Source organism: Sarcophilus harrisii, chromosome 5 (genome assembly GCF_902635505.1).
Source record: "Sarcophilus harrisii chromosome 5, mSarHar1.11, whole genome shotgun sequence".
NCBI lineage: Eukaryota > Metazoa > Chordata > Mammalia > Dasyuromorphia > Dasyuridae > Sarcophilus > Sarcophilus harrisii.
The window spans coordinates 124,230,468-124,244,147 of NC_045430.1; the positions used below are offsets into that span (position 1 = coordinate 124,230,468).

Consider the following 13,680-nt stretch of genomic DNA (forward strand, 5'->3'; position numbering starts at 1 on the left):
AAATTACCTTCTACCCACACTGGATCTTAGATGTAAATTTTTTTTGTCGGTTGTAACTCCCATTATAATATGAGTTTCTTGATGTCAGGATCCATGTAAGTACCCAGAACATAGTATGTTGCCTTAAACAAACTAAACATTTAATTTTTTTGAAAGAAAACCTTTTTTTATGGATTCTATGAAATCTTAATTCATCATTTACTAAGTATTTATCAACCATCTCCTTCTTGGGGAATGAGATACTAAACCAGAATCAAATAATTCTTCATCTCAAGAAGCTTGCATCCTACTATGAAAAAATAACATGGACCCAGGTTAATGAACGCAATAATTTCAAAGGAATAGCACTAACATGTGTGGACAATCAGAAGAGGATTGCAGCAGCAATAGAAATCATTTGAACAGAACCTTAATTCTATCTTATTATCTAACTCTATCTCAGTAACTACTTTGTAGTCAATTCTGAATCAGCTATCTGTTACAAACCCACTTGCAAAATTATGTCCCATAATCATCTTAAACTCACTATATTCAAATTATTACCATTTCCCTCAAGGCCTCTTCTTAATTTTCCTATTACTGTGAAGAATAACACCATCTTAATAATTTCCTTCTTTCCTTTCTTCTTTACTCCCTTTTATTCTTCCTTCTCTATTCCTTTTTTTTCTCCTTTTCTCCTTTTTCTTCCTTCATTCTTTCCTTCCTTACCTGGTGCCCCCCCCCCCCCCCCCCCATCTCCCATAAGTTAGAAGCTGTATGGGCTCAATTCCAGTCTGATTAGCAAGGGAGCTTTGATCTGCTACCTGGGGCAGGTTTGTTCTTCCTTAATAACCTGGTGCCCCTTCTCTCCCCTCTTGAGGGCTCAACATCTTAATATTATGATATTATTATGCCCCTAAAAATAAAATAATTCAGGAATTTGCTAGGACAAACTTCTAAAGAACTTAGTTACAAAACTTTTGAAGAACCTTTTCTTCAGGGATAGGAACCTTTTTTCTGCCAAGGGCCATCATTCATAGCCATACAAAATTTTAAACTTAAAAATTCAAGCAGTAGGAGGTTGTATCTAGCTTTCAGCTCATCATTACCAGCAGTTGCCTTGGCAGGGCCAGACTAAATGATTTCAAGGGACTTATAAGGCTTCAGGTCCAATGTCCCCCATTCCTACATAGGCCGTCACAGCTCAGAACTTCCAAATTCAAGATGTGACACCCTCAACCTGGGAAGCAGCTTAAGATTATAGGTGTGCGCCTATAATAGTAGCAAAAACTACACTTTTAAGAAAAGTGCTTACAAATACCAAAGGCAAAACCATTTTAATGAACAGCATTAACTTCTAATTTAATTATCTACTATTATTCTGAGAAGCCTAGGATCGTATTTCAAGTTTGAGTGTTAGTTGCAACATTAGTTATCAAACCTTAAAGAATATATTTTGGCAAAAAAAATTTTTTTTTTTGCAAAAAGTAGGGGAAAAGATGTTCCAATATCAATAGTGTATCTATGACCTTTCCTGTATGAGAACTTCCTTCACTGCTACCATTTTGGTTTAAGCTAGCTTCAAGGAAGAGAGCAAAGACCATGATCATCTGAATTAGATACTGGTTTCTATGATAATGAATTGGTTATGGAAAGAGACTGTTTCCATCAGCTTCATGAGCAACTCTATGTTGGCTCCTCTCCAATAGTTTAAAAAAAAAAAAATCAACAACACTGCAAATGGAAAATAGGGACAACCTATGTCATAGCAGGGAATCCAGCATCAGAATGTCCTGGATATCCCATGGGTCAGAAGTTCACATTTTTCTGTCAGTTTAAAAATATGATTTTCCAGTATTGTTAGGAAAGTAGATGACAGGAGAGAAGTAACACTTCAGTTAGGATGTCCTTTTTTCATCACTTTTGTTTCCTTTCATTGATTGTTTTTCCCACACTCATTAGCAATTCCCATACATCATTTTTTTTCCTCCTTAAATATGAATTGAATACCAAATATTCAGACCAGTAAGAAATTAAACAGGAGATTATGGGTTCTTTGGGGAGTTTCTAGGATTGCTCAGAGAGTAACATATTAAGGTTGTCCTTAAAATACATAATTTACCTCATAAGTGTCCACATAAATGAGGTTTCTGATATGGTCAATCAAGTATTTATTAAGCACTTACTATGTGTCAGACACTGTACTAAATACGGGATGAAAATACAAAAATAGAACAGTCCCTGCCCTCAAGGAGCTTACATTTTAACAAGCAAGGCAAGTTATACATGACTAAATTTTAGGGACATGGCTGGAATTAAAATCCTATCTTTTGCCTATATGACCTGCTGGTCAAACCAATATTATACCCCTAAAATAATATAATTAAGAAATTTGCTAGGTCAAACTTCTGAAGTTTAAACTCCAGATCATTTGTATACTATTCCGTTTCATGGAATGATGAAGGAAAAACTTCACCTAAATTCTCCTTCTCTCAGTGACATTCAGATTCTACTCTTCTTCATTCTAATAAACGCAGAACCGTTTTGTTTTTTTTCATTTTCTAGATTCCAGCAAGTTTCATTTGTTTATTTCTTTGTTTTTGCTGTACTAGAGTTGACCTATTTTATTTAGCTGTTCTCAGATTAATTTTGGATTTTTCTAGGGCTAGTCAAGGTAAGACTATCTGAGCACTTTTGAAAGGCACCCACAGCTATAGGCCACATAAAGAGAGGTCACAGACCACAAGAAACACAAAGACAGATAAGCAGTCACGAGAGATCTTATGAAGTATTTGAAATTTGTGAGAATGTTCTCCAATTTATCTGCTCCATTATTTTACATAATGTATTGCTATTTTTATGCATCTAACTATGGCTAAACATTTTTTCTTCTTTCTCCCTCTCTTGTTTTTTTTTTTTTGTTTGTTTTTTTTTTGGTAACATAGCTAATGTGATGTATATTTTGCCTGACTTCATATTTTAATAGATAAAGTATTTCTTGCCTTCTCGATATATGAAGAAGAGATTAGAGAGGGGAAGAAGAGAACTTGGAACTGAAAATTAAAATTAAAAATTAAAGTAAATATGCCTTCCAAAAAAGACTAGGAGTAAGATCAGAGAACTTGTCCTAGGAACACAACACTTATCATATTGCTTTAACTTGGATTTTGCTGAGTTCTAATAGAATTCTGCCCATTTATCCCCCATTGCTGCCCTCTTCCAATTTCCCTACAATTAATACTATATTTGCAGAAAGGATAAAGGAGGGAAACAGTCTGAAATTGGACAACTTTGGTGCTCTGTATCTTCTCCATGCATGTAATTAAATCTATCATTCTTATTCTATTTAATTCATTTAAATGAACCTTTATTTAACACTTTCTAGAAACGCCGTTATGTGGTGAGGCTTCAAAGACAAACATAAAACAACAAAAAACAATCCCAAACTTCAAGGACATTATATTCTACTGGGGTAAACAAACATTACACAGATAAATAAATATTAAAAATACACAAAAATAATTTCTAAGTGAAAAGTTAAAAGCTGAGGAGTAAGTGGGGAAATAAAAATGTCTTTATGCAGGAACTGACTCATGAGCTCACTTAACTCTAAATGGGAATTCCAGGAGTTAGAGCAAAGAGGTAGAAGATTTCAAGGAGCACAGGCTATGCAAAGGTGTGGAAGTAGGAAATGGAATTTTGTTAATGGGAAACAAGAAATAGACCAGTTTGGCTGGAATATAGGGCACATGAGGGGAAGCAATGTGTAATAAATCTGAAAAGATAAGTTCAAACCAGATTGCAAAGAACTTCAAATGACAAAGAGAAGTTTGTATTTTAGCTAAGAGATAATAGAGTACTGGGCCGAGAGTGAGGAAGACTCATCTTCCTGAGTTCAAATCTGGCTTCAAAACATTTATCAGCTGTGTAACCATGAGCAAGTCATATAACCCTGTTTGCCTCAATTTCCTTATCTATAAAATGAAGTGGAAAAGGAAATGGCAAATTCCTCTGATATCTTTGCCAAAAAAACTCCAAATGTGATCGATCACAAAGAATTGGACATGACTGAAAATGACTGAGCCACTTATAATAAAGAATCTCACTGACATGTCTAGATCTATGACATGTTTTAATCTTTCTTTGGGAAAATCAATTTGTCATATATGGAGATAAAATTGGAGAAGGAAAAAAATTGAGGCAGATAAACCAAAGGAGAGACTGTAACAGTAGTCTAAGCTGTTGATACCCTAAGTCTGGGTAGTAGTTGTGTAAGTGAAGAGAAATGGAAAGTCATGAGACATTTTCCTGAGATAGGCTAGAAAATATTTGTCAGCTGATTGAATGTAGGAGTAGGAATAGGTGATGGAGAAAGGAAAGTTGAAGATTATTTTTAGTGTTCCAAATTAAGGAAACTGGAAGAATGATTAGGACTCTGGCAGAAGGCTTAGGGAGAGATATAGGTTTGGAGAGAAAGATGAGATCTATCTTGTGCATGTTGAATTTGAGATGCCTATGGGACATTCATATAGAGATTTCCAACAGGAAATTGTTAATACAGAACTGAAACTCAAGAGAAATATTATCATTGTACATGTAGGTTTAGATACCATCTACAATTAACTACATTTAATTGAATCCATCATTGAGAGAGAATGTAGGGGAAAGAGAATCCAGAAAAAAAGATCTGCTAAGAATGTTTGTGGCAGCCCTCTTTGTAGTGGCCAGAAACTGGAAACTGAGTGGATGTCCATCAATTGGAGAATGGCTGAATAAATTGTTGCATATGAATGTTATGGAATATCATTGTTCTGTAAGAAATGATCAGCAGGATGATTTCAGAAAGGCCTGGAGAGACTTACATGAACTGATGCTGAGTGAAATGAGCAGGAGATCATTATATACTTCAACAACAATACTATATGAGGATAAATTCTGATGGACATGGCCATCTTCAGCAATGAAATGAACCAAATCAGCTCCAATAGAGCAGTAATGAATTGAACCATCTACACTCAGAGAAAGAACTCTGGGAGATGACTATGAACCCCTACAAAGAATTCCCAATCCCTCTATTTTTGTCCGCCTGCATTTTTTATTTCCTTCACAGGCTAATAGTACACTATTTCAAAGTTCGATTCCTTTTGTACAGCACATAGCTGTTTGGACATGTGTGTGTGTGTATATATATATATATATATATATATATATATATATATACATATATATAGTACTTAACTTATACTTTAACATATTTAACATGTATTGGTCAACCTGCCATCTGGGGGAGGGAGTGGGGGCAAGGAAGGGAAAAAATGGAACAAAAGGCTTGGCAATTGTCAATGCTGAAAAATTATCCATGCATATATCTTGTAAATAAAAAGCTATAATTAAAAAAAAAAAGAGATCTGCTAGTCCATGCATAGCATGTGAGATCAACATGAAGATCTAGCAAAGAATACTAAGTAGAAGCTGTCAGACAGAAAAAAAAAACCTATGAAACAAGTATCACAAAATCCAAGGGAGAAGAGTATTGGGGGAGGATGGAATGATAAAATGAGGTCAAAGACAAAGACTAAAAGAAGTTCATTAAATTTAGTAATTAAGAGATCATTTAAAAGGCAGCTAGGTATCTCAGTGACTATAGCACCAGCCTCAGAATGAGGGGAACCTGTGTTCAAATCTAACCTCAAAACTTACTAGCTGTGTGATCCTGAGCAAGTCACTTAACCCCAATTACCTTCAAAAAATAAAGAAATAATTTATAACTTTGAAGAGAGCAGTTCCTGCTGAGTGGAATTTGCCCAGAAGCCAAATTCCAAGGAGTTGACAAGTGAGAGGAAGCAAAGGAGTAAAGATGTTTTTTTCTAGGATTTTTGCCACAAAGAGAAGGAGAGAAATAGGGCAATAGCTTGAGGAGGTAGAAGGGTCAAGTAAAAAAGAATGAAGAATAGTTGGTCCTGTGCACGTAGGCAGCAGGGAAGGGGCTAATGTTGTTCCAAACATCAGAAGAATCTGTTGATTTGAGTCCATATTTATACCTTTCCAACAAATGTCCTGGTATTAGGCCAAACAGTTTGATTTCCAATCAACCCTGAGGTGGTTTTTTTTTTTTTTTCATTTGAAACATGAAGCAAAGTTCAGACAAATTCAAAACATCCTGTGTTTCATCTTTATCACAGTACAATTTCACAGAAACATTAATGTCTGAACTTTGAGAGCAATGGAAATGAGAAGTGGTGATAAGGGCATTATTTTTTGCACCTGCCATGTAGTCTGGTTCAGTTTATTCTCACAAAACTCATGATATATCTATCTGTTTTGACACAACTAGTAAATAAAATTACATTCTTAAAATAAAGAGCCCCTAAAAGATCAATAGTTACTCTAGAAGAATGTTTCAGAGATGCTGAGAGGTCCTGAATAAACAACCATTCTACCAAAGCAAAAGACCTTATTAACTCATTATATATATATATACACTTAAATATGCAAGAGCAAAAGTTATGAGAAACAGCTAATAATTCAGTTACACCACTGCAGCAAGCCTGACAGTTCTCAAAAATCCCTTGGTCTAAATTAATGGGCCTAAACTCAGCCAATCCCTTTGTTAAAGCTTCAGTGTAATGCTTAATTGAATTATCATCAAATTATGCTGCATAGAACCCACTCCTCCACCACTACAAAACTCTCATCATCTCTAGGAGAGAGACATTTCTCAGAACAGAAATTCAAGAGACCCACAAATATTAGTTCAATTGACAGAATATTCTAAACCACCTTCCTCCCACACTTGATTATTAAATAAAAGTTTATAATACTCATAATGAGCCAGTATATAAGCAATAATGACAGGAAGAAGCAAAATTATGAAGTCAAATTTCCCTTTACCAATCCTTTTCTCCCCTCCAAAAACCACCAGTGTATGTCCAAATTCTCCCCTTCTCCCCTTCTTCCCTTATCAATCTTCAAAAAAGATTCACTGAATTAATTCACTAATTTACAAGAAAAATATAATTTAAGGATAAATTTCAACAGGTTGTCATTCTCAAGGATGTCTTTTTCAATTTGGGTCAAAATGAATAAGGATGAAATTCAAATGGTAAAATTTCAAACTTGTTTTGGGGATTCAAATACCAAATATTTCTAACACAATATGCCAAACAAGTATTCCTCCAACCCTTTCTTACAGAAGTCCAATGAAAGAGATCCATCCCCATCAGTTAATAAACAATAATTAAATATTTACTAAGTTCCAGTCACTGTACAGAGTACATGATATATAATAAAAACAGAAAAGATAAACTCTAATTATTAGTAAGTTTTTTCCTTACATTGAACCTAAATTTGCCCTTTCTGCACCTTCCACTTATGGTTCCTCATTTTATATTTGGGGGTTAAATAGAACAAATCCAGTTACTTGAGGTTATTCCTTCAAAGGTCAATCTTCTAATAACTAATCTAATAACTAACTGGGAGCTATCTCTCTAGTTCAACTAATGTTTGAGTGGAGATCAAAGCATACTTTTTTAAAGAAAACTTTCTTTATTTTTCTTGGTTTTTTTTTTTTTGTCTGTGTCTCCTTTTGCAACATGGCTGATATGGAAATATGTTTTGTATGACTGCATATATATATTTTATATCAAATTACTTTTTCATAGGAGGTGAAGGAAAGAGAAGAAGTGAATTTGGAACAAAAATGTTTAAAACTTTTAAAAATTGTTTTCCCATGTAATTGGAAAAAACTAAAAAAAGAAAGAAAGAAAAAGCATCTACTAAAACTAAAGACAAGCATTATATGCAATGAAGATGCACTAAAATATTTCTAATAATATGGTTGCAAAGCAAGGATGTTCACTTTCTCCACTATCATTTGATATAATTTTGGAAATGTTGGCAACAGCAAGAAAACAAGATGATAAAGATAAGATAATAAGACAAAGATAGATGAAGAGATAAAAACTAGGGAATCAGCAAAAATACTTATTGAAACAAGTAAATAATTCAAAAAGTTCACAGACCAAAAAAAAAAATTGCATTTCTACATAATAATGATGAAATACACAAAATATCTAAGAATTAATTTACCAAAGTACAGAAAAGACTTGTATAGATTCAATTACAAAATGTTCTTTAAAGAAATGAAGTACAACTTAAATGAGTGGAGGGTTCATGGCTGAGTCATGTCAATATAATAAAAATGAAAATATACCACAATTAATTTATACTTTGAATGCTATACTAATCAAATTATCAAAGAGAAAATTCATAGAATTTTATAAAATGATAATTAATTTGGAAAAAAATAAAAGATCTAAATTATCAAGAGAAATGATGAAAAGAGGTAGGGATCCAGAGGAAAGAACACTTCCAGATATTATAAGCAATAGTCCTCAAAAGCATTTGATATTGATTTTAAAACTGTGTGCTAAATGGAATAGACTAGATCAGAGAGAATCAGAAACAATGGAACCCAATAATCCAGTATTCAATAAAGTCAAAAACTTAAATTACTTATAAGTTCCCTATTTGATAAATACTTCTGGGAAATCTGGAAAGCAGTTCTGCAGAAATTAGGCTTATATTAACAGCTTATACTATTTTCTACAATCTACTTTAAATAGATACATGAGTTTAGTGTTAATTATAATATTGTAAAAAATTGAAGAGAAAAAGATCATACATTATTCATAGGTTTAGGTAGAAGACATTTAACAAACAAGGGATAGAGGCAATTTCAAAAAATAAAATAGATAATTTTGATTACATGAAACTGAAAATTTTCTGCACAAACAAAATTAATGCACCTAGGCAATGAAGGGAAGCTATGAGGAAGATCTGTGTATTAAATTATGATAGAAAATATTGATAAAAATTTGTATCAAATTTTGATAAAGGGTTTGATATTCAGAATAGATAAATAATAGATATGCATAAAACAAATGCCATTTCCCAATAGATAAGTAGTCAAAGAAGATGGACAAACAATTTTCAAAAGAAAAATGAAAAAAATATTAACCATCACATGAAAGAATGCTTTAAATAATTAATAATAAGAAAAATGCAAATCAAAACAACTTTGAAGTTTTACTACATATTCTTAAAAATTAGCAAAGATGATAAAAAATTACAGTAGTCATCACTGGAAGGGTTGTGGGATCATAGGCAACTTGTTGTATTGTTGGTAAAGCTAAGGACTGATACAACCAATTTGGAAATCAATATGGAAGCCATGGATAAAAAGAAATTTCCATATGTACTGAGATATACATAGTATCACTTTGTAATAACAGAAAAATAGAAATAATGTTAGATAAATACACTTTGGATGGTACATGACTAAACAAATTTTGATACATGAATGAATAGAATAGAATTTTGCATTGAAAAAAATAATGAATGTGATATAGAGTCCTAAAAAGATCTACTTGAACTGAAGCACAGTAAAGTAAGCAAAGCCAAGAACAAAATATACACAATATCTACAATAATGTAAATGGAAAGAACAACCACCTACATATAAAAAAAAGCAAACATTACAATATTTTAAAAGACAAACAAGATGAAGAGATCCCAACCTCCAATCCATCCCTTCAGAGAGGTGAGAGGTCCAAAGCTGTTGAACATTACACATGTTTTTGAACAGTGTCAATGTCTTGATTAGTTGAACTGATCCTATTCTCTTTTTTCTTTTAAAATACTATTTGTTATATACAATGGCTTTCTGGGAGGGGAAGGGCAAAGATATTGGGGCAAAACTATGGTAATGTAAGAATTAAAAAACAAGTAAAAATTTATTTTTGAAAAATGACAACATCTTATGTGATTAAAGCTCAAGCTTTCTGTGACTACTATGGAGGGTGGTAAGGAGGAATCATACATTTCCTCTCCCCATATTTTACATATGATAGTTCATCAAATATTTGAAGATAGCTCTATCAGGTCACCTCTAAATCATCTCTTGAATGTAATCGATTCTTTTAATTGATCCTACTTGCCCCTCTTTTGTACATTTCAGGTGCCACTGTCCTAATGAGTTTTCAATCCTCATTAAACAATTTCATTTTTCATGAAAACAAATAAATAAAAATTTTATTCTATAGCATAAGAATCCTTCCCTGCAATCCTGAAATCATACCACATAGGTAGTCATCCTTGTGTAACATGGATGCTGCTTATTGCTTTGCCATAGTAAAGAGTAGAGATCAAAATCTGAAAGGTTTAGCATCATAGCCACTACTTACCCTCCGCTTTCACATTGCCCTTCTGCCTGCTGTTTTGCAGGGGTGGTACTTCAAGGGACACGATGCCTGACTTTTCCAGGATATTCACTTCTACGTGCAATCTCCCTGTAAGTTGCTGGGGCCGGACACTGATCACGTGCTCATATTTTCCCAGTCTTCTCTGCAAAAGCTCTTCATAATGTAGGAAGAAGGCAGCTTTTTCCTTGCTAGGAATATTGACAGAGGCACTGAAAGTCTCAGTCCCCTTTTCACTGTAAAGACAAACCAAAGTCACCATAATACTCACTTCACAGCTTTCAACCATCTCACCACAGAGCTGTTTGTTGCCCTAGCCTCCCTCATCATATTCCTGTTCTTTCTAACCTAGCCTTCCAATGAGAGCACTAAATGGAATAAGAGAGAAGACAAGAAACCTGGAGAATCACAAATGATAAAGACAAAAAGTGGCTGGGCAGATAACAAATAATGACCAGTGGCAGGGGGGACCAGACCTGTGACTTTATGCAACTGGATGTATAGTTCTCTTTTCTCTACAACCTACAATCTTAAAGATTTACCTAGAGTATTGATAGATGAAGGGGCTTGCCTAGGATAACACAGCCTATATGTGTAAGAGACAAGATTCTAACTGAGATCACCCTGATTCCAAAGCCAGAGTAGATAAGATCCTTATCTACTCCATAGCAAGGGACCCTTGCCAAATCATGCTACTACATAAATGAGAGATAACACAAAAATCAACACCATTTTCTGCAGGAGAAATCAAGGGGAAAACAGTGAAAAGAAATTTTAAACAATTTGATAGGTGAAAAGACCTGAAGTCAAGGTATAAGTTTCATTCTTTACTCAGCTAAGAATTCTAAATGGCTTTTGATACCTCACACAACTAAAATTGAAAAATATTAGCTCTCCACTTTTGATAAGGAATAGTGAACTGATGAAGCTATTACACTGATAAACTCAAGACACTTTGGCAGCAGACAGAACTGAGAAAGAGGGAAACTGAATATGGGAGGTTAGAAGAATGCTGTTCCATTCAAGATTTTCCAAATGTAAAACTAACCCATTCTTTAAATGATACTTACCCATTATCTTCCAAGGTCTTATTGTCTTGCTTTCTTGCCCTATCACCATGCTTCTTTCCTTTTTCTGTAACTTCACCCTGATAAACCCTGTCTCCAACAACCCTACAAGAGAAAAGAAAGCTGAAGTTACTAGACAATTTGAGATAAGGTACATGTAACCATAGCAACCTTAGAAAAATATTTTTATTTTTCTTGTCAATGTACAGAAAGAAAAAGTTCCAGGATGCTACCCACAGATTGCTCATTTCTCTCCTGGGCAATTTTCAACAGGTCTGAATGGCAAGACTCAACCCATAAAATCTAAATAATGTTGCAGGAGTAAATCATGCCATCTGTCTTAAATACACAAAACAGGATAGGACCAGAACAACACACAAAAAATAGGTGCCATTTTGGACCTTTGCCCAGATCTAAAATTAAACCCCAAACACCACCCTGTTTTGTAAACCTTTTGAGTTTGACTTAGACCCAAAACAGATCTGCTGCTCTAGATAGTTTAAAGCAGTTTTCAAATCTCTTGAACTACCATAAATATACATGTGTGTATTTTATTTTATATATAGGATATAAATATATATATAGTGTATCTATATTATATATGTAGAATATATACATATATGTATTTTTATGTATATGGTATATATATACAAATACACAGAAACATATACACTTTCCATTCTAACATTCTCAACCCGTTATCAGCACCACCAAGGATCTTCACCATTTTCTAAATCATCTGTATTGTTTTGGGCTGACTTTGAGCATCCTACAGTATAAGATTCGTGTAAAGCTTTCGACATTTGTACCACCTACATAGTGAAGTTGGTAATGAAGGCTACAGCTGGGATCTGCATCTGAAACTCAAATTCCTTGTCCTCTGATGCCCGATTCAACAGGCTACAGGAAACCATGGTGAAGGCATAACGAGAGATAATGGTAGATTTCACCGAAAAGTGCGTCATCAAGGGCTTGGTTTTCTATGGGAAATAAAACAACTACTGATTATTCTCTATGCTTGGTTGGTCCTTAATTCAAAAAAGTATTTTTTTCATTGGGAAAATTTGGGGGTAATTTAGAGGCCTTTTTCTTATTTTTCCCCTTCATCCATTCCTCTTCTCCAATTCTAAATCATATGATTCCCATCTACTTTTCCCCAGAGAGTAAATCTTGCTTTTTTTTCCACAACAACCCTGTGATATAGATATCATCAGAAAATTATCCCCACTTTACAAATGAGGAAATTGATGATCAGAGAGTTGGAATGATTGGCTCTTGATCACTTATCTAGTCAGTATCAGAGCTAAAATTCAAACTCATTCTTTCTGATTCCAAGTACAAAGTGATCAATGTTGTTTTAACTTTGTAATGCAATTCAAGATTCCTCTAAAAGATATGGATAATCAAAAACCACTGAATTGGTTACACATTTCAATAAAGGACTCAATTAAAAGAATGCTTTATGCTTTTATTTTTGTTTCAGTAACTATTCACTGAAGCCTTCCATCAGGGGTTATCTATAAAACTCATCCTATCAGCACTGATGGCACTAATTCACACAAGTCCTCTGAGAATTAAGCAACAAAAGTATTATAAATATTAAAGTCCCACTCACCTATAAAAATAAAATATTTTAGGAAATAAAATTTCTGAGTGAATGAAGTATTTTCATGTACTTACTTGCATAAAGCACTGTGTAAATGCTAGAGATACAAACAGAAAAGTAGTAGAATCCTTCTCCCCAAGGAACTCATATTTCAATGAGCCAAGGCAACAAACACATAGAGAAAGTTACAATCAAGGATTGAATGGAAAGATCCCATGCTACTTAGGGTTCAGTGGCAAAGCAGCTGATTAATTCCTCTTCTTTAATATTTATTTTTTAATTGTAATTTTAATTTCCACTGATAAAATCATATGGGTTTCTGGTTCTGAACCATGTAGAAGTGCTGAAGAGTTAGGTACATAAAAATAATTTTTTTTCCAATTTTAACATTTAGATTTTATAAAATATTGTCAAAGAAGAAAAAAAATGGAAATGCAAATAGACTGGAATCCAGATCTATATTGTTTAATAGTCTGAAATATTATCATATATGGACATATTGTCCTTACTTCTCAGGCCATCATTTAGCACTTATTAAAAATGGTGCTTCAAGTTTGAAACAACAGAACATCCATTTCACAGGAAAAGAATATTTTTTGATTACACTAAGAAATTCTACTCTTTTTAATAAAAAAAATAATTCTATAAAAAAGTTTAAGACCTGTTTGCAGAAAGTTTTCTCTTTTTCCATATATGTATTTTATTTTATTTTTACATGCATATTAACTTTTTAAATATACCTTTCTTTATGAATCATGTTGGGAGAGAA

At 33.5% G+C, this 13,680-nt stretch overlaps 1 protein-coding gene across 2 annotated transcripts in view; it reads right to left on the reverse strand.

Annotated features, from left to right (window-relative positions):
• The window catches only part of ITIH5 (inter-alpha-trypsin inhibitor heavy chain 5), an 84,704-nt gene that overhangs the window by 56,395 nt on the left and 14,629 nt on the right, over nt 1–13,680 (reverse strand). For both annotated transcript variants that reach the window (XM_023504692.2, XM_003771411.3), the window contains exons 3-5: nt 12,122–12,285; nt 11,309–11,410; nt 10,224–10,474 (exon numbers count right to left, since the gene is read on the reverse strand). In XM_023504692.2, coding sequence (XP_023360460.1) covers nt 10,224–10,474; nt 11,309–11,410; nt 12,122–12,285 — 517 coding nt within the window. The remainder of the gene's footprint in view (nt 1–10,223; nt 10,475–11,308; nt 11,411–12,121; nt 12,286–13,680) is intronic.